We start from the raw sequence: 27,838 nt of genomic DNA, 5'->3' as shown, positions 1-27,838 counted from the left end.
GAACACCTTCATTTCTATAGACATGTGTATGCACGTGTGCGAGATAAAGCATAATCATTTGCAACCATTCGATCACATAGATGTCCTACTGTGTGGAGACCTTTGCCCTTACCTCTTGACCTTTCTATATTGCATTCTTCCTACAACTTCTATCACCTCTCACAATGGATCCCCTTGGGCACATTGAGCTCCCACATGTGTTATTTGGCTCCTCCATCTCTGCACAGTCCGAGAGTGTCTCACACAATTTGTCGTCCCCCTCTGCATAGTGCAAGAACTTCTCACAAAATGTTCCATGGACGACTAGTTGGTTCCACCAACTAGGTCGACCAGTCGGCTTCACCAACTAGGTTGACTGGTCGGTTCCACCGACTACGTTGATTTGACTACCGCCATTATAGCTATAAAGAGGCAACCTCCCTAGTCCATTGTACCAGATCAGATCTTCCAGTAGAGATCTTCCTAGCTAGTGGCTCTTCACCTAGTATCTGTCTAGATCGCCATCTAAGCTCCATTGTGGGAGCGCACAGGTGGACAGAGCCATCGTATGTACTACATCAGTATTGAAGGAAAATTTTATTCATCTCCAGTTTGCTGTGTACTCTCTATTCTTTGTTCAGTTTCTGTTCCCACCATGAAAGATGATTGGATTTTCCGGCAATGATGTCATCCTTCTGGATATCTAATGTACGTTACTATTGCATTGTTGCAACTAACTCAAGGTTTTACTCCGAACACTCGAAAAACTCCTTCATGAGATCCCAGCTTCAACTCCAACATATGACTTGGGGGATTTCAACATAGACTACAATACATCAAAGTTAACCCTAAGAAGGCATTCCTCTACCAATTTATGTCAACTATAAACATGGAACAACTAATTAACATGGCTACAACAATTCATGGGTCAACCCTCGACCAAATGTGCCACCCACAAATAACAAACAAAACAGGAACAAACTTCATCTACTAGTCAGGCCTACCACACTAAGAACCAGTATTTGACTAACCGTTCACAAACACATTTACACATAATCCAACTTGTTTGAAAGCAAGTATGAGAAGCGTGGAACCACTAAACTAAGCTCAGCTACGCCTAGAACGTGTATATGTAAAATGCATGCCTAGCTTTAGCTTGATGTGAGTGTAAGAGAATTTAGGTTTTATTAGTGTAGTCATCGTCAATTTATGTGAAGCCTGCCTTGAATTGGGTGCTGCTGCTCTTGCTCTTGCTCTTGCTCTTACTCACTCACCTCCTCAGCTCCAAGCTTCAGGTTTGTAACACTCACTACACTCCCACACCCCTCCTCGTCTCTTTTCTTTACTGTCGCTCGTGCCTTTCAGCTCTTTGCCTCTGGATAGTGAGCTTCCAGTTGCTTGGGGGACTGAACTAGAACCTCACTATCCATACTCTCACTCAGCTCACTCTGGCCTGTATCCTCGTTCCTAAGCTTAAAATCTAGGAGAGCTTGCATGATGGAGACACCCCAGCTCAAAACCTGGCACCACTATCATTCAAGCTCGTCTTTTCTTTCGCTGGCAGCCGCAAGGTCTTCTTTCCCTTCGTAACCGGTACTTTGATCGCCTCATTGTGTGACAAGATGAGTGTCACCGATAGCACAGTGCAAGGAGTCCAATCGCATGGCATGTTCGGGATCACCCTAACCACTAACTTGTTCTTTCAGGCCCAGGCCGCGAGGATGGTACGACGCAAGATCAAAATCAAGCGGATAGAAAACACCAGGGGCAGGAAGGCGACTTTCAACAAACGGCGTCGTGGTTTGTTTAAGAAAGCCCACGACTTATCGGTTCTGTGTGATGCGAACGTTGGCGTTCTTGTATTCTCCAACGAAGGGAAACCCCACCAATTTGCAAGCTCCAGGTAATAGTGTTCACTCTCTTAGTCTAGCGGTAAAAAGGGTATATGAGATGAACCCTATGCAGATAAGACGTGCGCTTACATGGATTGGATTGCTTTTGACAAGGTTCATGTTTCTCATCTCATGGGACACAAATGGGACTAATTCCCTAACGTCCACAAAGGGTAGTCGCGTTCAAGTTTAGCGACGTTACAAATTATGCTTGCCGTAGAGCTGCAAGGAGACCAACCCCATGCAGCTCCCAAAATTGGAAGGGGAGGATTTAGCGAGATTTTCCATTAGCTTAACTCACTGGTTGCAACAACAGAGTGCTGGCCTAAAATTTTCAATGGCATGGGAAGCGCATTACCAAGTTTCTGCCCACAGTACTTTTCCCATCACATTACTCACTAGTTGCGACTGACTCTATTTCTAACGTAAGCGCCACGGTACTTTAGGCATAGGATCTCCTCAACACGGCCAATACCACCAACAATTTATGCTTCAATTCGTGAATACGTAAATTAGCGATAAATAGCCCGACGTAATAAAAAATAATTGCTTTTCTCTTTGCCTACTATAGTAGGAGGGAGAACTCTAGTTTAAATAATACTAAAAAATCATAGCTTTTCTCTTTACCTACTATACTAGGAGGGAGAACTTGGCACTCTAGTTTAAATGTTGTTATCCTCCTTTCTCTTCAATGCTTCCTCTCTAACTAAAACCTTTTCAAAATCTCTCTCTCTCTCTCTCTCTCTCTCTCTCTCTCTCTCTATGTACATATATCTCTCTCTCGTGGATTTCTTCATCTTCCAATTATTCTAGTGTATGATTTCTTATCCAATAGGTAGTCATAGTTTTGTAAGGAGAACATATCTACTCCCTAGGTCTTAGATACTTTTCTAATAGCCTAAAGTAAGGCATTAGCGGATCAAATTTTAATTATTAAATATGGGACATGATCAATATTATTTTGAGGTTATTCATAGTATATTAATCTTATAAAATATTAAATGATGGAATTAGGCATTTATTAACAAATGATTAAAATTTGAAGTTTTATTATTAGTATAGGGTATCATGGAATTCAATCATACAATATATTGTAATGAGCTTTCACTTTGTAGTTGAAGCACTACAAGTTTCAGGTCGTTGGTTTTATGTAGAGTTATATTCCCAAGACATAGAATGTGCACTATGATCACAAAAGTAATCATGATGCAATCACCAACTAAGACCAATGCAATTAGAATGTAATTACCACCTTTGAAGCTGACTTGTATAAAGAACATCTAAGAGTTGTACAAGCATACACAAATATGTATTCCCAAAGGATACTTTTGTTTGTTTATATCCAAGACAATTCAAAGGATTGTTGGCCATATGGTCAATCGATTGCCCATTTTCAGTTTTTATGATTATGCACTGTGAAGACAACATACAATAGTAAATACTAGGAATTGCACTTTTATACGATTCCTTAATTCTAGACCACTTGAATGAGTTTCTTCATGCAAGTGTGTCTGGATACATATACCACTATAGTGGAAGCTCAAAAGTGACTTTTTCTTCTATATGGGAGCTTATCTCAATGTTGTTACAATTTGGGCTAAGGTCAAGTGAGGCCATATGGCCAAATGTGTTAGTCGTATACGGCCAAATGTGTTAGTTGTGAAGTGGCCTCTGCCATTATATTTACTCAATTACACAAACGATAAACTCAATGAGAAGTTATGTGAAAAATACGTTCATGCTCTACGTGGGCTTCTCATGCAGTTTGAAGTAAGACATCCATAGTCAAAAAAACTGTCTTGTAAAGTGACAAACTATGGGTCTCATCAACTTTGTCCTATAATAACATATAAATGTCATAAAGTGTGATTTGGTGAGATCAAGCTTCAATTAACAAAGTGATTAATTTTTTCCTTTTATTGATGTTAATTAAGAGGGTAGCATAGTTTGAAATTACGTGTAGGGATTTTAACAAGTTGTCACTTTGAAAGGTATGACCACTAGAAGTTACTTTTCCAATCTCTCTTTTTCCTATCGACTGAACTCACGAGATCTAGGGCGTGTAGTGTGGACTCACAAATCAAACCTTGTGTCTGCGGAATGTACTAGTAAATAGATAGCATCAATTAAAATGTGTCAATTTATTAGACAATTGAAGTTACATCTAGTGGTGATGTTCTAACTAAATACAAGAAAAGATTAGTGAGTATTTATCAAGCTGGTATAGAATTATGCATGATGTTATGGCCATAACTATTTCTCAATAGATGTAAGCATGATCGATAAACGATTGTAAGGAACAAATCATCTTATGGCATGAAATAACTATTTGGGGGCTAGAGTAAATGTTGTAATCAACAAGCAATAACCATTAAACTAAATTAGGGTACATATGGCATTGCTTTGAATGGTTTGTGGTGTTGTATTTTATTGAAGTTATAAACCTGGAGAACCTACTAAAGGGTATATTAATGTGCAATTAATTACACACATCAATCCTATTAACAATGGTGTGTACTTACAAGATAAGAACATCAATAACAAGCATTGGAAAATCCGAGGTTGCATTATTTGGGGATTTAAGATACTATGGACATAATATAGGAATGGGAAAGATGCTTTATGAGACTGTAAGAGTTTTTGAAGTATTCAAATAGGAAAACCCAATGTCGATGTCAGTGCTATGGCCTTTTTTGAGTGTCAAGCTACCAACAATGTGCTTTCTTACTCTTCATGCTACATGTTTTATAGATTGTCTTATAGTACCACACTTCTCCTAGTATCTCATGTTCTATAACTTTAAAAAGAGGTAACTATCGGTTATATGTGTGTGTGTGTGTGTGTTTGCAAAACGTCCCACAGAGTCATTCTTTGAGGATATACAAGCCAACCCATGCTTCATTAGGAAAACTCAGAGCTCATTTTGGGGCCTTTTAGCCCAGAAGGAAAATAGCCCTCCACCAATCAAAGGAGGGCCAACATAATGTTGAAAAAATTAGTAAAAGAGAAAAAAAAGCAATACCACCAAGTTTGCATTCAATAAGGATACTTGAGCTACTTTATTATATCTAATATACGTGCAAATTTGGTATTTTTGACATCGCCAGTGCATCCGAAGCGAGACACGCTGCTGATGTCAAAAATACCAAATTCTACACCGTATGTCAGTGGGATTATGTCGCATTTTATTGTTTTATAGGAAAGAAAAATGAAGAAATTTCTCTTAAGGCCCCAAAATGAGCTCACTTTTTTCCTATTGGTTATCTAGGTTTTTAAAATCGTTCACTCTCAATTTATTAATCATTTCTTGTATATGTCTTATGCAAATATATATATATATATATATATATATCACTTTTTTCCTAATGGTTATCTAGGTTTTTAAAATCGTTCACTCTCAATTTATTAATCATTTCTTGTATATGTCTTATGAAAAAAAAAAAAATAAAAAAAAATAAAATATATATATATATATATAGAGAGAGAGAGAGAGAGAGAGAGAGAGAGAGAGAGAATATATTTGTACTAGCACAAATCCCACCACCAAGATATACTATCTAGGTAGCTCTATTTAACATTAGGAGGCCTTTGATTTGTGAGAAACTTCTCACAAATCTTCCAATGTCTTGGTTAACTTTGCCTTCACACCGATTGATAATGCAACATAACCAATAGATGTAGCAACCTCAAGCACGGGGAGCTTGTGCCAGTGAGCCGCCTACCAAAGTTTAAAACATTGAGAGAAATCATACAACAAAGAACTGGAGCCCAACCGGGCTCAAGAAGCAAGGAAAGTGTGGGACCATGTAACCTAACAAGAAAAACATGAACGAGATTGCCCGGCTTGAGCACATGAAAATAGAGAAAGCAGATGGTAAGAGCAAAAGCAAGAAACTTTCGTCAGCTCCCCAACAAGTAAAGCGAAAAGTGCTTGCTCAAGCCTGTCCTACCGTTATGCATCCTCAAGAAATGGTATAATCATTGATGCACCACGATGATGGAGCAGCGACTTGGTGCACAAGTGGAGGTTAGAACAATACTATGACAAATAGACCTCAATTGTCAAGAGTCTAAGGAAGCGGATTTTGCCCCTCCGGACTAGAACCACGACGTAGTCAACATGCAAGTAAGGTCAAGCTATGTACATCATTTGAGAACTATATGCTATGTCCATATGACCATGGCTAGTATTATGGATGTTAGATTAACCTAGGTCTTGTAAGCTAATTCTACAATTAGTTGGTACAATTAAGGCCTAAGACACCCTATGCCTATATAATTGTGAGCCTTAGCTCATTTGGGCTTGGGAGTGGGGCCTCCCGAGAATACCCAGCGAGGATGGAGCCCATCCAAGCCTATGACATTTGTGCGCGGATGGAGCTGTGTGGTATTGGACATGTCGTCTTGCCCATGAGATCACTGGTTCAGTGTTTGCCTGAACTCTAGGTGGAGGGTGATCCTCGCAGTCCCTATCTTTGTCTTCTAACCTCTGGTGGTATTTGCAGGTACCTCGGGGATAGAGGATTGCAAAGAACCATTAAATTGGCTGTAGCAAAACTGTAAGGGGTGTTTGGTATCAAAGCTATACTCTATCTGCTTGCTTGCTTGCTTCCTGTACGCACTTGAGGTTTGCAATTTCGGATTTTGGTTTTTGCAGACTAAGGATGTGAAATTTTGATTGTGCTGCGAATTCACAGCAGTACAGCTCGTATGTGCTCCTTCTGGTTTGTGAAATCATGTGTGGCTTCTGAGGACTGTCCGGCTGTGAATTTCGTTTTGTATTATTAGGGTAGAAATTTTCTGATTCAGGGTAGACAGATGTGAAATTTTCGTTTTGTCTTTCAGGTCCTGAATTTTGAGGTTGTAGGGCTGATTTGCAGGCTGACAAAATGATTCTGGTTGGTATGGCCGCAGCTTAGGCTGTACAGTTCTGCCGGCCGTACAGCTCTGACAGTGAACTGTTCTGGTGGAGCAGCACCATATTCTGGCCGATTCTGATAGAAACAAGTGTCAGTTTTTGATTAATCTGACAGCAATTGGCAGCGAATTGAAGTTTTAAGAGGTCCTCTGCAAGCAGGTGCACAAGGGCTGTCAAAGTGCTTTGTGGAGGCTGATTAGAAGTAGAAGGTGTGATTGGTAAGAGGGCTCTCTTTAGTTCATGGCACTGGAAAGCACTGGCTGCATGCACAGGAAAAGTTATGGCTGCATGTACTTACTTTTCAGACTGTGCTCCTAGAAAGGAAGGTGCATGTACTTACTTTTTGAGTAAGTACATATGTAGCCTTTAATTTATGTTAATCTAAACAGTGGCTGTGTGAACTAGACTGGGACGACTTGCATGCGGGTTGTGGCTACATGCATGAGTGCACAAGAGCTGTAGTGTTCATGAATGCATGCAAGGTTGCATGCAGTCGCATCCATGCATAAGTCCTACTACGTTTTACCTTCCTTTTCTAACACCTACAGTAAGTTCTAAAAGTATTTTTAGTAGTACTTTTTGAGAACTTTCAATCATAAAGACCATCCCTTCACTTCAGTGAACCAGGCGGCTTGAATGCCGCCCTTTCTTACATGCACTTGCGCCCCTGCATGTGCTTTCGAGAACTGTTGGACACCTCTTTCTACTTTGCACTTTCCCTACTTCAATCTTTCAGCTATTTCGTTCAGTTTTCCAGCCCCTGTGCCTCTCTTCAACTTCGACCAAGTGAGCTTGATCTGCACAGCTTTTCGAAAAGCTTTTGACCTCTCCTTTCTGCTCTTGTCCGTCCATTGCTTTCCCTTATTCGAGGAGATCTGATTTTCAGCAGCCTGTTCCCCTTCTAAAGCACACATATTCTACTTGTTTGTACAAGGAGAACTATAATTGTGCTTTCCTCTTTTTCATGCTTTCTCTAGCCATTGCTTTGCATGAGACATCTGTTGTGCACACGCAATCAGATTTGCCTATTTCTGATTCGTGCTCTCTTCTTGGAATTCACGCAAGTTCTGTGCAACTTGGATTTTGTCTTTTGTGGATTGTGTATACTCGCATGTACGTTTTCGTAAAATTGTCATTAAGTACTGATTGTTTATTTGATCTCTTTTTCATGCAACATCTTATAAAAATCCTAGAGGAAGAGCACTGCCCTTCGATGCTCCTGGACCTTCTGTGATCGATGCTCAGGTGCTGCAGAATTTGTTCCAGCAGATGCAGACTACAGAGCAACATGTTCTCATGCTGCAGTAGAGTCAGGAGTCATAGCATTTACACAATTTGAAGCGAACTTTTCTCTTCCAATGTATTTAGAAGAAAGGAGGAGTGTGTGCTAGAGTATATGCGCTCTTGGTTGATAGGTGGGAGGGGCATTTTCCCAGCACCAACCATCTTGACAACATCCATGCTACTCTTGTTGAGATGTATCTGTGAGGAGAGGGCCATAAGCCAGTGGCGAAAGAAAATCCCTCCAGGCCTGGAAGGAGTTCTGTGCTTCATGTTGGAGTTTGGTAGGTCACCTCCCCACATGTGAGCCTCCAAATGAGGAGAGCATGGGCGAGATTCACCAAGAGGGACTTAGAGATGCCACGGGCAAACTGAGAAAGAATGCAGGGCTGCCATATGGGAAGCATGCTAGCTGCCAATGCGCAGCGAGATTGCAGAAAAGACGATCGGATGGCTGCTATTGGAGCAAAAGAAACTCTCCAAGGACAGCCAGATGAAGCTGCCAGGAGAGGTTGGAGGGCAGCAAGCATTCCTGTAGGGCTGCGCAGAATCCAGGACCAGGCTGGAGTTGTTTGGATCAGAACCACTGGTTGGAATTATGTGGAACAAAGGAGTCTGGAGCTGGACAGCAGTGTGACTGTTCCAGGTGTGGGAGAGAGAGAGACTCAGGCCGGCATCATAGGCAACCAGCACACGGGCTGGTTGCAGCCTGCAACAGCAGGTAAAACGGGGCTTTAGGCCTCACATGGAGGCTCCTGCAGCAGCGCAGACTGGCTGCACAGGGCACCCTTATATAGGGGCCTGTGGCAGGCCAAGTCGGCCCAACCAGGGCCCCCGAACAGGGCCAACCCTGGTCAGTTTTCTAGGGCCCATGTGGTCGGCCACCAGACAGGGTACCAACCCTGCTGGTCGGTCAACTCAAGGGGCCTGGGCAGTGCCTATAAAAGGCCTACTCCTCCATTCATTCCAGCTATCCAGTGCAAGACTGAACTCTCCAAGGCTGTGTTCAGCACTCAGATCTGGAGCAGTTGCTGAGAGAGAGTGTCCATCAATATTCTCCAGCACTTTGCTGTGTTTTGTACTGCTCCCTTGGTGCTATTTTTCTGCCCACCATCTGGTGAATGAATATACTCTCTTTCTCTCTCCGTCCATATTTATTTCTGAGAGAGTGTTTATTGCATCTGTGATCATCTATCTGAGTTGAGTGTGTGTAAGAGTTGGAGAGATCTTGGGTGGTGGTTTGAGTGATTCATTCCCTATTGATTTCTAACACCAGGGACAGTTTGGAGCAGGTCTGCAAGCAGTATACAGACAAATACCTGTGCAGCAGACACCAGCAACAGGTGCAGCAGTTAGGTGCTGATCTAGAAGTCGGAGAAGTGTTGGAACACCAGAAAACAGGCACACTACCACATGGCACTAGGCAAGATGATTTGGAGGACTTTTGGTCAAAATCTGCAAGTCGGACATTTGGTAGGATTACAGGCTGGGTCGGGTGGTTGGCTGGAGGATTCGAGACCTATAAAAGGCCTCCAAAGAGGGGGCATTCACTATTCCATTGTGCAGGGTTTCTGGTGCCTCGGTTTGAGCTGCCAACACTGCAGCAGGGAGGTTTAGAACACCAGCGGAAGTTCCTCACAATTGGCTCCCTACACAGCAGTAAGGAGGACAAGATTAACAGGAGACTTGTACCTCACCATTGGCTCCATACACAGCAGCAAGAATCAAAGGAGAAATCACTGACTTACGTAGGATTGTTCATAGAAGCCCACATAAGCTCTAGGAGAGCAACGCAAGCTGATTGTTTTGAAGGTGTGTTTGCAGGACGAGGTGTTCAAGATTTGATTAGTTTGGTCAAGGACATGAGAAGGATAGGCGCTCGCTCCGGACGCTAAGTAATGCACAACATTCGAGGTTCTGAGAATTGCAGCAACGGTCTTGGGACTTTTGAGTCCATTGCACCTTAATGAGGTTGCAGAATGAGTAGCCAAAGCTATCTTAGACTCTAGAAAGACATTTTGGAGGACCTGAGTGAGTGGTTTTTGTCGTCTAGGGCAAGGCACTCGGAAAGATTATAGAAGTGCCCTTCTTCTCATACAATGCATGCGTCAGCTGGCATCTATAGCTAGACACGCACGTCGCTCGCTTGGACCCCTTGGAGAGAGCAACATTGGTAGAGCAACCGATCATTATCAAATTCTGGTCCGGCTTGTGAACTAGCCTTCTTCCGCAGAAGATTACATATTTTCTTGGATGGTCGCCCATGGAGACTGCCCACTGGCCCGTCGTCGGAGCAAATGTGAGTGGATGGGAGATGCCACCAAAGAGAGACTTGTCTGTGGATATGTCGCGTATCGGATTTGGCAGGGGTATTAGAAATGACCCAACAGAGGGTACGCACAGCGGAAGACTGATAGAATAGCCCAGGAGCTCACACAGTGTGGTGTGGGGTGTGGAATCACAAACTTCTGAACTTATGTGCATAAAATAGATGTGCAGACTCATCAATAGACAATGAACCAGCCAAATAGAGAAACCACCAAAATAATATATTTCCGTCCAAAGCTATGGACACAATACAAAAGAGATAGATCCAGAGTCCCACCAATGGTGTGGTCCTCTGATCTTACCACAAGGTACTTCTCCTATCTGCTGGCTATCTCTAGACTCGAGCCCGCGTGCTCCTTGTGGAGCTTCTGTAGACTTGGTCACCGTGACTTGATCTCTACACCTTGCTGCCCTAGATGTCAGCCTAGGTGTGCAGCCCTAACTCAGCTTGTCTGCAGCTCTTCAGCCTCCTATACACCTCCTGGATTTAGGCCCTATAGGCGCTGATCTGCTGCTCTAGTCTGCTGAGGCTCTGCTGCTCCAGATGATCTAGAATGAGGCCAAGAGCCTCTGCTTTTATAGGCCCCAAGGGGCTGGCAAAGAATCGATCAGTCAGGCTGCCTATGGCCGACCCAAACAGGCCGACCAGGCCCTGACCTGGTCTGCCTATAAATGCCCCTAAGGGGCTCTCTTTTCTAGGGCCTTTGGCCCACACTTCAAGGCCGGGTCCAGCCCTTAGTTCTGCCCAATAGCTGGCCTGGTTGGCTGGCTCCAACCAGCCCTAACCAGCCAGTTCTATGGCCGACCTTCCTGCTGGTTCCCCCCGCCATTAATGTGCCATGTGCTGGCCTTGTTGCTGCCGACACCTGTTGCAAGCGCCTCTTCTTCTGGATCACCGCACATCATGCTCCTCATCAGATCCTTTCTGCCAGGGCAGATCCAAGGCATCCTGTTTTGACAGCTGCCCACATGGCAGACTGTGTGCTGCCCATGTGGCAGCCTCTGCCCTTTCTGTGTGCTGCCCATGTGGCAGCCCCAGTATCCCCTGGTCTACCTCCCCCATGCTCTCCTCATATGGGGGCTTACAGATGGAGAGGTGACTATTCCAACAAGGGGACCCTCTAGTTTGTGGCTCAAACACTGAGGATGCAGTGGGACTGCACTTGGGGCATGGCAACTTGGTTGACAGAGGGATGGCATGCCTATTCAATTGAGATGGGCTCGCCAGCCTACAACATTGTTGGACAGAGGGTCTTTTTTTTTTCCCCGAAAAGATTACTTCATTAGGTATGACTGAAAACTGCAAGAGCAAGCTCAAATGCGGGAGTACATCATGCCATGCATGAGAAAAAAAACCAGCTCAAAACGAGCTAACAAAATCCAAGGTGGAGGCTGAAAGTGCCACATCAACCCTGAAGGAGACTCAGAGAAGAAAATAGATCCTCTCTAAACTCTGAAAAAAGTACCTCCTCTGGCAGTAGCTGATCTAGAGGATCCCTGCATGCTCTCCTTGATGGCCACCAATGTGTGTATAGTATCCGTCCATATACTAGCCATAGGTTGGGAGGGGTGAACTTGGGAACCCTCCATCGCCTCCGTACATCTGGCTCTCCAAATATGCCAAGCTGCAATGCTAGCCAGAATCTCCCATGATGTGACCACCGAGGCATGAGCAGCTCTGAAAGGAGTGAAGGGAACATCCTGGAGAGAACAAGACTCCACATAGTATCGTTGTATAATGAAGTTTGAGTTTGAGTCATGTCCCTCGAAAAACACCTGAGGGCCAGTAACAGATAACCATGCCACTGATCCCCAAGTCATGAAGAAGGGTGCTCTATGAATTATGCTAAAAATCCTAGCAACATCCTTCCAGATCGTTTATGGAGTCCGTAGCTCTGGAACAGGTAGTGGAGGCTCGTTTTTGGCATGCCTGTCTGCACTCCCAGAGGCAATGCTGAACTGACTCAACTGCTACGTGGCATTGAGGACAAGTAGGGTCAGTCTCGAACCTGGATCTCCACAGGTTCACTACAATCCCTCCATGCATAGAAAGCCAAAAGAAGAAAGTGACCTTTCTATTCTTGAGGGGTTTCCAGAGCCTCCTCCAAAAGTTTTTTTGCACCTCTGCAGAAATCCGAAAACTATCCCAATGAGGATCTCTGGAGGGCCTCCAACCTCTGCTGCTAAGCTGAAATCTCTTGGCATTTTTGACTGAAGGGGATGCTCTTCTCTTGGTGCCCTTCATCAACCCACTCCCACTCCCTTGGGTCCCACTGCAAGAACCTAATGCGGGAGCCACCATATAACCATAGTCTCCAAGACCCAAGTGCTAGGAGAACAGGGTTAGGATCAACATACCACTGAGAGTCCTTGCCCCACTCCATGTAACCTGCAATCCTAACAGGCTGGAAGGCAACCTACAAAAGAATATCATTTGAAGATCTAAGATTTCTACCTCCCGACTGAACATCAAAGACAAGGGTCTCCTCAAGTGCATCCCGCAAGGCAATAACTTGTAAAGGAATACCCGTCCCCATAAAAGCTCCCAACCAAGTGGATTTTGTGATAGGCATGTCATCTGTATCTATCAACTCTGGTGGTATGGCTGCATCTATCTATTGCATCCTGACTGTACTCCCTTTGAGGTGGTCAACGGATAAGAGTCTCTGATCCTCTGGAAGCTTCTTGAAAGCCTCCTAGGCACTACTGTGGAAGCAGGTCCCCTCTCCCATCTAGACCACTGCATATAATGTGACACTCCTAGTGATCTACCATGCTCACCATAGAGGGTCTTCTGGATCGAGGTGCGAGATACAATCCCTCATCCCATCAGCAGCCTGTACCCTCACTCGAGGATAGTGTTTGGGAGATGGTGTCCAGCATTACTACTTCAGTTTGGTGATGGGAGGCAGCATATTACAGGCCTGTTTCTGATTGGCCTGGTTGGGCAGCGAGCCAGGCCTGCATAACACCAACCACTATAACTGTTTAGTAGGCATCAGTTCTTCAGCATGCAAGTCCAGCACATAGGAGCCTCTCAAGGGCATGGGCCAAGAGCCCAAGCTGATAGTTCGGAGCAGACATGAGATGGCAATAGGTACAGCACAGCCCTGAGAGAGAAATTACAGCAGAAAATCATCCATCCAACCCATAACCAGAGCAGTTCCCCCAAGAATAGAAAAGTGCTCAGGTCAAAGGTATGCATGGGGGGGGCAATCATGTGAGAGTATGTGTACGATTCCTCCACAGCCAATGGAAGTTACGGCATGTGCTTCATTGGTCAAGGTAGAAGTTGGTTCTGTCCACCCACTGCCTCCTTAGAATGGAAAGTAGAAAACAAAATATGCATGGAGTTTTGATCAGTTCTCTCATCAGCACGGTTCTTTTGTTGAGAAAAGGAGTTATTATTATTAAGTCATCAAGTTTGACATGATGCCCATGTTTATAAAAAGAAGGTTAGTTGGCTACACACACACACACACACAGAGTCTATTAAAAGTCTTCAAAAGGACGAAGGGTCTATGAGACTGAAAGAACCGCACGATGAGCTAAAAGGGTGGAGCCTCTAAGCGGGCATCAATACCCATGACAAATACAAAAAAAAGCCATAACCATAAAGATACCAATAATATACAAAGCGAGATCTTTGAGCTCATGGAGAAGATGAGGGCTGGCAGCACTGTGATGATCATTTGGAAGCTGGCGGAGAGGTCAAGCCTAAGAGGGGGTCCGTGATGAATCACATAAAGCTTGTGATAGCGCGTGACGACTGTCAGTATGTGTGCTCCGATGTGTTCTCCTAGCCATGCTATGGCCTTGCGACAAACAAGTGCAGTGTCACTCCTGTTGGCTGTGCCTCTGATTTGGTAAGCATGGAGGGAAGGTCCCCTTAGTCTAATATGTGCCTCAACCGGTTGAAGAGTCTGTCGTGTCTCTCACTCTGATCCTCAGATCCGTCATCTCCTTGAGCCTTGTTGGTGAGTGTTGTCCGGATGGAAAAACTCATTGATCATTCTTTGAGTGGAGTTTTGGTTGTACACCCTGATCTCCATATGTCCCTTGAGTAAATGCTCCCTGTGTCGAACTGCCTCATTGATGAAAGTTGCCAGACATCTTTGATCTAGGTAGGACAAGAAACTACATAGAGGTCTCAAACTGTCCTTGAAGAGACAATGATAGCGAACTCAGATCTCATAGTATATGGGGCATCTGAAAGCGAAGTGCTCCTTCGACTTGATCTCTTGTTGATGACATAAAGTGCAGATGTGACCTTCCATGTGTATGCCCTTAGCTCGTCTATCTCAATGCGAAGTCAATGTAATGAAACCCAAAATTGCCCAACCGATATCCTCAAGAAGTGGGTTAGGTGGATACGGATGGATCAATGAAGCCCTCTACTACAATCTTCAAGTAGTGGTCTTTGTAGAAGTTGAGCTTCACAGGAAGCTTGTGAGGTGCCAACCAGGTCCTAAATGTGTGTAGCTGTAAGAGATCCTCTCGAATACCCTAGTTCACCTCGTGATGTATGAGTGGGACGGGGGCCTCGATGTTGTACTGGAAGGGGGTCGTTTGTCTATGTGGAGCATATCAGCACCTCTGGTCACTCTTAGTTGTCAAAGCCATGGATAAAGATAGGGCAAACCATCTTAGCGTGCATCACCCCGTAGTGTAAAGAGCCATACTCCCCAACGTGGTAGAGGTACGTGATAACCTAGAATGTTGCATCCAGTTGTAGTGGGGATGCTCAGAACTCAGCCAGGAATATCTGATGTGAGATTGAAGGCTCATTGCGGATCATCCGTGAAAGCAATAGAACTTGAAGCCTCTCGACTCGAGCCCACCCTATCTCTGATAGGTCTAGCCCCTAGGCCCCTAGCAAGGACGGCGATACATACCCGTTGGGCGACGAAAGAGTCAAAGAGAAGAGACTCGGCCTAGGGATCCTGGAGATGAGAGTGAAAGCACCGTCGCTCGAGTCAAGCATGCATGGCGTATTACATGCTCAATCGGACCTACAACACTAGTCACATCGTGAAGATCGGGCTAGAGAAAAGAACCCCCAAGTATGTATAGGATGCAATCACCTCCACTGGTAACCCATCTAGTGTGAAGTGCTCTTTGTGCATGGTTGCCTGGGATATATTGAAGATCCTGACCTTGGTTTTAGCAAGGTTGGAACTTCAAGTCATGTGTCTCGCAGAAAGTATGAAGTGCATCCAAGTATCACTAGAGGCCCTATATGAGGATGAGAGTAGGACCACGTCATCTGCGGATAGGAGAATGTAGAGCATCTAGACAGCAACCAACCCCCCCTAAAGTCCTAATGAAAGTCTCAAGGTTGTTTATACAGAGACAAAGCATGGTTGCTGATAATGGCCAAACAAGACCCAATAGTACTCATAATCTTGTCTACCCACAGCTGAACCCTTTCCTTGACTCTCTCATAAAGTGGCATGACTACCCGAAGTCTTGTAGACATGATGAGTCAAGCTCTTGGCATTGTGTCAAAAGCTTTGCAGAAATCCACAAAGCAACAATACACCCTCTGTTTCCGTGCCCTAGCATACTGAATGACACCTCTAAGTGTGAGTATGTGAGCTAGGGTGTCCCACGGCTCTGAGTCTCAGAAGCAAACCATCAAAGAACAAGATTTATGATGCTGGAAATAAGGCCAAAGGGAGTAACATAGCTTTTATAATTGTCAGTACCAAAAAATGGTCATGCTCGTTAAAAATAATAAAGACTTGAAATATTTCTCCCTCTCAATTGTCCTTGCTGCGTGGTTTCTATGTCATTGCTTTGTACTTTCCACTTGGCTCCCCGTTCGCTAAGTCCATTCAGCTAGTTTCCAATAACATTAGAGTCAAATAGGGTGCCCTTTATCATTTATTTATTAAATTTATTTTTTATTTTTTTGTGGGTTGGGGGCGGGGAGGGGGGAAGAAGCTTCACACAAGTTATGGGCTTAGACTTGGTGGACTAGAAGCACCTAGCATCTCCCTTATAATCCTTTACGGATGCCTCGCTTGGGCACCCGGGCTCTCTAGGATATATGGGAAAGAAGAGAGAGAGAGAGAGAGAGAGGGAGAGATTTTATTCCTAAAATATGTCAATTAAAAAAAAGGGGAAGATAGCAACAACTAAAGGAACAATCAAGAAATAAAGGAGAGTAAGCACTGGGGTTGCCCAAGAGACTCCGCAGGTCTTTGGGAACCCATTAAAGCAGCTTATGCTTGGGAGAATCGCCACCAATGGTAGGCTCGTCCTCATGGTGGGTAATGGCCTCCATATCTGTATCTCCTATCTCATGATCATCCTCCTCTCTCATATCATGGTCATCACCTCCATGGCCATGATCATCCTCCATATGCTCCGTATTAGTAAATGTACTATACATCACTTTGGAATGTGGCGTAATAGGTATGACATGCCACCACCTATTATTATCCACCATTGGTTTTACCTTTTATTTTTCCCAAAAAAAAATTGTTAGCTCATTTTTCTTCTCTTTCATTTTCTCGTTTATTTTCATTGTAGAATTTTGGTCTTTAGAACAACCAAAATCTGAATTTGTATGATTGGATATATTCTAGTCTTACAAAGGTATATATACTTCACAAAAGCATTTCCTGATAGGGGAGTTAGGGGTTAAGGCATAGACACCCTACCCCATCCTACTGGCTGAAACAGGTATGACACCTCTAGAAGGGGAAACATCATGTCTATTCATGATTTACCTCAACAAAGTTGAGAACACCAGTTGGATACCACACAAGGAAGTGGAAGCTACACAAACCATAGGTTGGCACAGAGAGGGAATGAAGTGGATGGAATCATGGGGTATAATACCCATTGATATGCCGGAAGATGCATGTGAAGTAAGGGAGATTGTGACAAAGAGAATGCTACAAAACCTATGGCAAAACCCAGGGACAAAACTGCAGTCCTATAGAACTCTATGGACAGCTATGGAATACAAAAATACCTTAGGAAAGATATATCAACATTTAAAAGGCGTCTAATCTGCAAAATCAGAACTAGTTCACATGATCTCGAGGTAGAGGGGGGTAGATGTCTGATGGACAAGACTCAAGATCCCCAGAGAGGAAAGAACATGCAAAATATGCCCCACAGGGAGGTAGAAAATGAGCAGCATGTACTCCCAAGATGTAGAGCCTACACATAGATCAGAGAAGGTTGTTGGACCAGCAGAGATAATCTGAAAAATATGCTGGGGCAGCCAGCCAAAGAAGCTAGGAAGCTACCTGAAAGAGATATGGAACAACGCACCCAATTACTAGAACTAGCACACAAGTTAGCCCAACAAGTACTTACACATAACAAGTTTGTAATATTTTCTCTCACAGTATGTAAGGGAACACTATTAGTTGATAGTGATCGCCAGTCCCATAGATCCTAAGGGTGTTATGCGGACTTTAATACAATCATATCATATTATCTCATCTCTCTCTCTCTCTCACACACACACACACTTTTTTTTTTGGGGTGAAATCTTTGATTGATTATATTATATGAGTAGCAACCTCAAAAAAAGGTGCTACAATTACATCAACTGAAAATTTCAGTATATGCCAAGAAGACCTCATGATCTATGCAGCAGGTCTGCAAGCAATCAAAGAAAGATTGCTGTAGAGAACAATTAAAGGAGTTGGATCCAAATCTGAAATATCTGTCATGTTAGTGTAGCCCTCAGCTTCACTAACATGTGACTGGATTCCACAACCTGTGCCCTTGCTTGCATGGTTGTATCCAACAAAAATGCATTTAGTCCCTTTGTTATCCAACTTAGACCTGTTTTTGTCCAAACTAAAGCATATGCCACTAAACCAAAGATACGGAAGTGTCCAACCTTGGGAGGTTTGCCATACAGCCTGAAAGGGTGTGATGTCTACCAAAGCCTTGGTGGGACATCTATTCTGAATATATGCAACGGTAATCACAGCTTATCCCCAAAAAGATTTGGACAAATTCCTCTGAGAAAGCATGTAGCGGGTCATCTCCAAGAGAGACCTATTTTTTCCCTCCGCCACAGCATTTTGTTGAGGAGTGTATGGAGTTTTAAACTGATGATTGACGCCATGCTATCTCAAATAGTCATTGAAGGCATCTAACACATTCTCCTCCATTATGTGAAAGCAATGTTTTGATCTTGGCATCCAATTTGTTTTCCATCAACTCTTTATATTCTTGAAAGAAATAAGACGAGCTTCAGACTTCCTTTGCATCAAGAATACACATGCAAAGCACGATGAGTCATCAAAGTCGCAAAATATATCTTGCTTGCATGTGGGGCCACATTGAATGGTCCACAAACATTGGAATGTAGAAGTGCAAGTTTCTTTGTAGCCCCCACTGCTCCATCCAAAGAGAAGGGCTGTCTATGCCCATAACACAATCCTCATAAAATTCAGATTTCTTGCTGTTAAGCATACCGTGCACCATGTGCTGCTTCTGCAAGTATTGCAAGCTGCAATTGTTTATGTGCCCAAACCGTGCATGCCAAAGAGATGTCAGATCTGTAACACTAGCTGCTATAACTTGAGCTGAAATGGGTTCAGCATCAAGTGTATACACACGATGAGTATATGGGCCTATGGCAACCACTGCTAGATCTTTGGGATTAATCATAGGCCTTTGTGTGGACCTAGTTTCTCATGTCTGCAAGAGGTACCAAGGGGGCAAACACAACACAACCATAACATTATTTTTGGAGTACTACTCCAGGCAGACAACCTCAAAATTGACTACATGACCAAGTAATGACAAAAGTTCAAAGATGTTGCACTTTAGAAGGCTCAATCTTTATCTTTATCTATCACAAAATTTGTTTCTTCATTTGTTGATGGAGTTCTTACTTCAAACATATTTGCCTTGCCTTTTTTCTTCTCATTGTAAAACTTCTCAGAGTGATTGTTTTTGCCACAATAAGTGCAAGGATTGATCCTTTAGCAATCTTTTTCAAGATGATTCGTCTTGCCACAGGGCGTACATGCTTTGTACTTGCTTTTTGATAACTTCACTGTAAGTGCTTGAGTTTGATCTTCTACCTTGAAGTCTTCTCTCTCTCTTCTTCTTATAGAGCACTGATGATGCTCTCTAGTGTTGGTTGGGGAAGATTCTTCAAAGTAGTCACAATATAGTTAAAGTCCTGAGGCATACTCTTCAAGAGCATAGCCATTGCATCATCTTCAGTGACTGGAGAGTTGACTGAGGCCAATTGTGTAAAAAGACGACTCATAGTGTCGACATGAGTTGCAACAGAGTCTCCATCCATCTTTAGTTCAAAGAACTTAATCTTCAAAGTCAATTTAGAGTTATGAGAGCTAGCACCAAATAGTACATCTAACTTGTCATGTGCATGGATCATATCTGACGTGTGTCAGTCACATGAGACTAGCTTAGGAACTCTGGGGAGGCTTAGGGCTAGATGCAGGCGATTCTCGAGCTGAGGTGCAGGGGCACATATTAGGGTTTTTGCTATTTTTAGCGTTGCTTTGGGCCTGAGCCTATATAAGGGGTTCATGGCCTCAGTTGGGAGCTAGGCAGTTCTCTCTTGCGGGTCTAATCTTGGATTAAGTGCAGACGCGCACCTGCTATCTAACGTTGCCCTAGGTTCATTTGAGTTTGAGGTCCCTGAGGGCGCCACCTGGTGGTATGGGAGGCCATTCTGGTTGTGACTAGATGGGTGATGTGCCAGCAGTGGCTTGGAGGGGACATCTCTTGATCCGAGATCCTTTCTCGTAGATGTCGTGGTTGGGTGGCGAGCAGCCTGCTAGTTCCTCATCGTTCTATGGCTATTTGTGTCTGTTTGCAGGTCCGGATTCCCAGACGTGTCATTTGTACCAGAGCCAACTCTTGAGGTATGAATCGTTCTAGATAGAAGGTTTGGATGAGTTCTTCCCCAGGTATGATGAAAATTCGAAACTCGCTTGTTATCTTGAAAGTGTTTATGAATACACCAATCAGTCCAAAGAGATCATCAGATTTAGGAGTGGTTTGAAACTTAGTAGAGGTTGCATGAATCGGTGGAAGGGCAGGGAAGCGACAGATTGGAGACTAAGGGTTACTGAACGGGTTTGGATGAGCGTTAGGATTGTAGAAGATTCTTGGCATGATGAGGGTAGGGGGCTGTTGCGAATTCTTGAAGCAGTCTAAGGGCTGATGCGAGTGATAGGAGCAGCCAAGGGAAGGCAGCAAAACTGCAGGGTGGTGTTTTAGGTTGAGGCGCTGCAAGAGAAGATGCACAGGCTGGGTTACTGCAAGAGAAGATGTGCAGCAAGAGATGGTCCCTCGATTTGGGCCGCTTTTGGGAAGCCCTGCTTTCCAAACGCATCAGACCTGTAAAATCAGCCTCGCTGTTTTTTGAAAAAGCAGGTAGCTTTTGGGCTACACCTGAAGCTATAAAATGCTTAAGCTACCCTGCTTCATCATACTTCAGCGCAACATAGCCTTGGGATCGCCATTCTCTCCATCGCCTTCCTCAGCCAAACCCTGTGGCAAACAGCCTTTGCTCATCACCCTCACCTCTCAGTCCTATTGAATCGTTATTTTCCATGCCTCTCTAGCAGCCCATGATTCGCTGGTAGGGCCGCCTTCTTTCTCCTCTGCATCCCTCTCGCTTACAGCCTGTTTTTCGACCACAATTCCAACCTGCTTCTTTTCTTTTCTGATTTCCTCCCATGGCTGATGCGAGTACGCCTGTTGTTCCCGAGGAGGAGCATATGATGGATCCACCAGGCGGGGACGATCAAGGGCTTTACGATGATCTTGTCACCAAACGAGACTTCCAGGATTTCCTTAAAGGCCTGTACCAATGTTTCCAAGAATCTACTACTGACCTCACCAATTTGGCTTGTCAGTTTAAGATGCTTGAAACTTCTGTTATGATGATGACTACCACGATACAAGCCCTTACACACGTGGATGCTATGGCCTCTGTTCTAGGCGTGAATATCACTCCGGATCCATATTCGGGGGAATAGAAGGCTCGGACTAAAGAAGTGGTGGACACATGGCTTCACAAGTGGCAAGTCCACTTCAAATTTCACCACTACTCTGACGACAAGAAGATTCATTTGGCGATTGGCTATCTTTCAGGGAAAGCCCTCCTATGGTGGAAGGAATTGCGACCGCAACCCACGACATGGACTGATTTCGAAGATACTTTCAAGAATAAATTTTTGAAGGAGGAGGACTACGATATTGTGAGCAAATTCAGAGACCCCGACATGGTTAGGAACAATCTATTGTTCGAGACCTATCTAAAGAAGTTTAGAGATATGCAAACACGGTCATCAAAGATGGATTCCACCACTTTTCTTGGATTTTTTTGTGGCTGGTTACCAGATTCCTACAAACTCCAAGTCAAGAACAATAAAGCTACAACTTTGCAGGAAGCTATCTCATTTGCGCGCATTTATGATGATACGATGATACCTGCAAAGAGTGGCACTGCGCACGACAATAATGTGAAGAATAAATGTAAGTTTACTAATTAGTCTTCTGGCACCAATGAGGGAAAGTCCCAGGACAATCCCTCAAAGAAACGATCCAATCCAACTAAGGGCAGCGGCTGAGATCGGTTCCTTCGTTCTTTGCGACTCAAGAAGGAAGGACGGTGTTTCCATTGCGAGGAACGGGGACATTAAAGCCAATTGCCCCAAGCTGAGTGGTAACTAGCAACCCTCAGTCTCAAAATCGAAGCACGAACAAGGTCCCAAGTCTAAAGCTACCAACGCTACAGGTATTTCTGTTAACGTTCTTACTTGTCCTATTTTTTGCAATTGTACTTTTAGTCATAAGCTCTTTGGTCCTAATGATATGTTCCACGCTTATGGCGAAGTAAAGGAGCAACGAGTTCACATTCTTTTTGATCTCGGAAGCTCTTGCAATTTTGTTCATCACAAACTTGTGCAGAACTGGACACGACACCGAGTGATCACACTTATGAGGTCCGTCTTCCAGGGGAAAACAATTTTGGGATCGAAAGATTGATAATCTTCCTCTCTGGATTCAAGACTACGAAACCATTTTGCAGTGCTATATTTTGCACTTAGATTACGTAGACTTGTTACTTGGCATTGAGTGGTTTAAAAGCCACAATATCCAGATCGGATGGAAGGATCATACTCTTTCTTTTTGGCATAATGGTACACCTTTTTGTATACGGTGTGATAAGATACCCCCCTCACAGAACCCTCTTGTAAATGCAGTTCAGTTGAGCCATATGGTTAATACAACTTCTTATGATGTTTATTCTTGTTTCTTGAGCCGATTTTCTTCATTTGTTGCCTCCGTCGAAGACAAAAATGAATTAAGTGTGTTTGAACAAGGTGAATTACAGAAGTTGTTGGATGAATTTGACGATGTTTTTCCGGCTCAGCTGCCTTCACGATTACCCCGTAAAAGGTCTGTAGATCATCGAATAGATTTGGTCTCCCTAGTGCTCAAAGTATTCCACCTTACAGGCTGAGCTGGAATGAGTTAGCAAAACAACTCCAGGACTATCTAAACTTAGGTTATATTCGTCCCAGTAAATCACCTTGGGGTGCACCAGTTTTGCTCCGAAAAAAGAAAGATAATACTTGGCGAATGCATGTGGACTATAAGCGTCTAAATAAAGTAACAATTAAGAATAGGTACCCTTTGCCTAGATCTGATGACCTGATAGACAGACTTGCAGGAGTGAAGTATTTCTTTGAGATTGATTTGCAAACTGGTTATCATCAAATCTGCATCTTTGTAAAACATGTTGAGAGGACAGCTTTTAGGACGAGATATGGTCATTATAAATTTCTCGTTTTACCTTTTGGATTGACCAATGCTCCAGCAACATTCCAACAGATGATGAATGACTTGTTCCGAGATTACTTGGGCAAGTTTGTTGTTGTGTTCCTTGATGATATCTTGGTTTACAGCAACACCTTAGAGGATCATATATCTCATCTAGCGATTGTCTTGGATTTACTCAGACAGAATCTACTGTACGCCAAGAAAAGTAAATGTGACTTCTTTATGAAGGAAATCATTTATTCAGGACACATGATCTCACGGGAAGGAATTAGCATTGACCTAGACCGTATTCAAAAGGTTTTAGAATGGCCAATTTCCCAAATAGTCAAGCAACATCGTTCTTTCTTAGGCTTTACTGTCTTCTTAAGGAAATCAGTACGTGATTATTCTAGCATCACGATTCCCTTAACCAACGTGTTGAAAGGTTGTGGACCTAAGTCAAACAAACCTATCTCTTGGAATGAAGATTTGAACAAGGCCTTTGATACTTTGAAATTCTGTATCAAGGATGCACCTGTTCTTGCGTTGCCCGATCCTAGCAAACCTTATATCTTAGAGTTAAATGCTGGTGATTTTACGATCGTAGCAGCATTATTCCAAGAAGAAAGACCGGTTGCGTTTGAGAGTAAAAAGTTCGATGACACTCAAGGTTGTTGGCCGACAATAGAAAAAGAACTTTATGCAGTGTTGTATGCACTAAAGGTTTGGAGACACTACTTGTATGGTTCTCGCTTTCACATCTTGATTGATCATCAATCAATCAAGTATGTATGTGATGGAAATGATTGGAGGGGCCGGAAAGCAAGATGGGCAGAGCTGATGCAGGATTTTGATTTTGAGATTAGGTATCGGAAGGGTTCATTGAATAATGTGGCTGATGCCTTGAGTCGCATTAAGATGGTAAATGCTTTATCATTTACCCAGATATCTTCTCACCTATTTCAATCCTTGAGAGGGCTCTGCGCGGCAATTTGTGTCCGAGATTTGAAGAAGCACCCACACTTCCCCTTCTGCCTTCGAAGAAGGCCAATTCCTTCCAATCTTGCATTACTTGAGACAAATAAAGAGTAGAGTCTCTCCACAGCATGCTATAAAGGCTCAAATGAAGAACATCAAGTACATATCAGATCGTCATACTGCTTGTGTGCTTGCTCTGAAAGCAAACCATGTACCTCATCGAGGCACCCACCAATAGCCTAAGTAATCCTGTCGTGTCCCCTTCTGAAGAACAGCATCCATCTGAACATGAGACCCCAGGGCACTCCATGGAATCCACCCTCATGTCAGTGTCAACAGCCACACACCTGGGAGATACCAAGCACTCCATGCTGTCCGTCACCTTTACAAAGATCTCTGCCTCCTTGTCGACCCACATCTCAATGTCAGACATCATCACTGTGGTTTCTAGGTTAGCATATTTGAGCTCAGTAACACACGGAGATGTCACTAGGAACAACTCTTCGATTACCACATTTTCTTTAGCCTTTGTATCGCCCTCTGAATCTGAGTCGGACTCCTTCCTTTTGTTTTCCTAATCCGCCTTCTTCTTTCTGCAATCCTTTGCAAAATGTCATGCCGTGTCACAATAGAAGTACTTCTTCTTCTACTTCGTCTTGGAAGTGTCCTCGTCATTAGAGTGGTCTTTCATGGACTTGCCACCGTTAGGCTTGCCCTTTCCTTTGCCAGCGTAATCCTTCGCTAGCAACGCCTTGTCATTTTTGTCGTTGTTGCAGAGCTTCTCCCTAGCTTCTTCCTGTAGTAGTAATGGACCCAACTCCTCAAAAGTCAGAGGTTTGGTCCTCTGTCCTGCTGTCACGATTGTAACAACGCTTTTGAAACTCTGAGGTAGCCTCCTCAGTAGCATCAAGGTCAAATGGCATGAGTCCACCTTCTGACCAACTGATGCCAGTTGATCCCTCACCACCTTGACTTTCATCAAGTGGCTATCTACCGAATCTCCCTCATCCATATCAAGAATGTAGAGTTGATGCTAAAGAAGCAAGATCCGGGATGTGTTGTCTGTCTCGTACAAATCCTTCAGAGTGACCCACGTCTCTCTTGACGTCTCGGCCATCTGGATGTGAGGAAGCACAGAGTCCCCCTTGTCCCTATGATTAATGCCAAGGCATGGGCATCTCTGTCTTCCCAAGCTTCGAGCTCCTCTCCGTCTACTGCCATGAGTATATTCCCATGTTTGTCCACCATGTCCTCCAGTTTTGCCTCCACTCCCGTTGTCCATTTCTACGGCTTCCGAGCCACTAAATGACTCCGGATCTTCACCTTCTAGATCGGGTAGTTTGTCCCATCCAGTTTCCCAGACTCTCTCAAGTTAGGGATGGTGAAAGAAAGGAGGAGGAAGCGAGAGCAGCGGCTAAAGAGGCTGAAGAGATCAACATTTCTGCTGCTAAACCACACAGCAAAGTTGATCAAACTCAATCTTCAGTAGACCAGAACTCTAAACACACCTGACTGAACGAGAGTCACCCTCCTTCTCGCAAGGTCATAGTCCTCCAGTCTGGAATTCGATTCCCAAGAGCTTCTGAATTAGGGTCGAGCTTCAGCAAGGTCCCTGCCTTCAGGCTCCCACACCTGTGAACCTCCTACTTAGGCTCTGATACCATGTTAGAAATGACCCAACAGAGGGTACGCACAATGGAAGACTGATAGAATTGCCCAGGAGCTCACACAATGTGGTGTGGGGTGTGGAATCACAAACTTCTTAACTTATTTGCATAAAATAGATGTGCAGACTCATCAATAGACAATGAACCAGCCAGATAGAGAAACCACCAAAATAATATATTTTCGTCTAAAGCTATGGACACAATACAAAAGAGAGATAGATCCATAGTCCCACCAATGGTGTGGTCCTCTGATCTTACCACAAGGTCCTCTCCTATCTGCCGGCTATCTCTAGACTCAAGCCCGCGTGCTGCACCTCGAGCTTCTGTAGACTTTCCGTTCAGAGTGATCTCAGCAACCTTCTGCCCTAGAAGACAGTCTAGGTTCAGTCTCTCCCTGGAGCTAAGTTTGCAGCAACACCTCTCTCCTTCACTTCCTGTGTAGAGGCCCAAGGATGGTGGATATGCTGCTCCTTTCTGCTCCTCCCAAAGCTGCTAGGCTGGATGAGAACCTGCCATCTGCTGCGACATGGATCCTGCCATCTGCTGCGAATACCAAGGGATTAAGAATGATGCTGTAAAGACATTCTTGCAAGACATGCAGGAGATGTTACAGTTTGTAAAAGAGTCTATTAGAAGTGCCACAAGATCGGGATATATTTTATGCTAATAGACATCGTTCTCCTCGAGAATTTTCTGTGGGGTTTGTATATTTGGGCATTCCTAAGGAATCCAAGACACTAAGGTTCCAAAATTATCCCCCAGATATTGTGGTCCATTTAGGGTTAAGCGATGGATTGGACTAGTTGCATATGAACTAGAATCGCCTCCTCACGTGAAAGTACACCCTGTTTTTCATGTCAGTAGACTAAAAGAAGTATTGGGTGTTGATGATCAGCTTGTTACTCCTCAAGAGATTATGGAGGTTGGAGATTTAACCTTCATACCTCATGAACCTGAAAGAATCCTTGGTTAACGTGAACGTCAAATTAGAAATAGAGCGTTGACGGCATATAAAATCAAGTGGAAGGATCGTGTCGAGGAGGATGCTATGTGGGAGACATTGACTACCCTTTAAAGAGAGTTTCTAGACTTTCTTTTGAACTTACGAGTGAGTTCTTAGAGGTGAGGGAGTATGTCATGTGCATGGATCATATCTGACATGTGTCAGTCACACGAGACTAGCTTACGAGGCTTGGGAGGCTTAGGGCTAGATGCATGCGATTCTTGAGCTGAGTTACAGGGGCACTGACAGATTAGGGTTTTTGATATTTTTATCGCTCAATTGTCAGTATCGTGAGTGGGAGCTAGGCAGTTCTCTCTTGCGGGTTTGATCCTTGATTGAGTGCGGACGTGCACTTGCTATCTAACATTGCCCTAGGTTCATTTGAGTCTGAGGCCCCTCAGAGTGCCACCTGGTGGTATGGGACGCCAGGTTGGTGGTGACTAGATGGATGAGCAATTTAGCTCATGGCTCGGAGGGGACATCTCTTGATTCGAGATCCTTTCTCGTAGATGTCGGAAGGAGCAAGGAGGAAGGGAGGAAGGAGTAGGCAGGAAGGAGGGAGCGGAGGAAGGAGGGAGTGAAGGAGGGGAGGAAGGAGTGAGCGGGAGGAGGGGAGGAAGCAGAGGCAGCGGAGAGGCAGGAGAGTCAGCGTGACGGGGAGGAGGGAGCTGGAGTAATCGTGTAAGGGGGGAATGAGTACATTAATTCGCGTAATGGGGGGAGCGAGAGACAGAAATGAATAGATTTTCGGGCTAGGAGCGATTAGGAGAAAAGTCCTCGAATAGGAAGAAGCACAATATCGCACAAAGAAGAGCCGCTCAGCCAGTATGACTCAAATGCATCACACAGAACTAAATGTTGGATTCATCGTCTCCAGGATCGCGGCTGGCATGCCATCAACCCTCCCCAGGTGGATCCTCTTGCCCAATTTCACTGAGTAGCTGAAAAGAGGAATATCGAGGGCATCCTGAATGAAAGGGGGGCTCCAAAGCCACTCGCT

The 27,838-nt window shown here is 44.1% G+C and overlaps 1 protein-coding gene across 1 annotated transcript in view; it reads left to right on the top strand.

Moving 5' to 3' along the window:
- Positions 1 to 1,202: 1,202 nt before the first annotated feature.
- LOC147888170 (MADS-box transcription factor 23-like) overlaps positions 1,203 to 27,838 on the top strand; it is a 77,878-nt gene continuing 51,242 nt past the window's right edge. Inside the window, exons 1-2 of the mRNA XM_087393798.1 lie at positions 1,203 to 1,274; positions 1,686 to 1,882. Coding sequence (XP_087249924.1) covers positions 1,701 to 1,882 — 182 coding nt within the window. The 5' untranslated portion in view covers positions 1,203 to 1,274; positions 1,686 to 1,700. The remainder of the gene's footprint in view (positions 1,275 to 1,685; positions 1,883 to 27,838) is intronic.

This window comes from Dipteris shenzhenensis, chromosome 22, assembly GCF_047967505.1.
Source record: "Dipteris shenzhenensis isolate YYH24624 ecotype China chromosome 22, Dip_SZ_1.0, whole genome shotgun sequence".
Classification (NCBI taxonomy): Eukaryota; Viridiplantae; Streptophyta; class Polypodiopsida; order Gleicheniales; family Dipteridaceae; genus Dipteris; species Dipteris shenzhenensis.
Note: the sequence above shows the minus strand (reverse complement) of the source record. Positions and strands in the feature narration are given on the sequence as shown.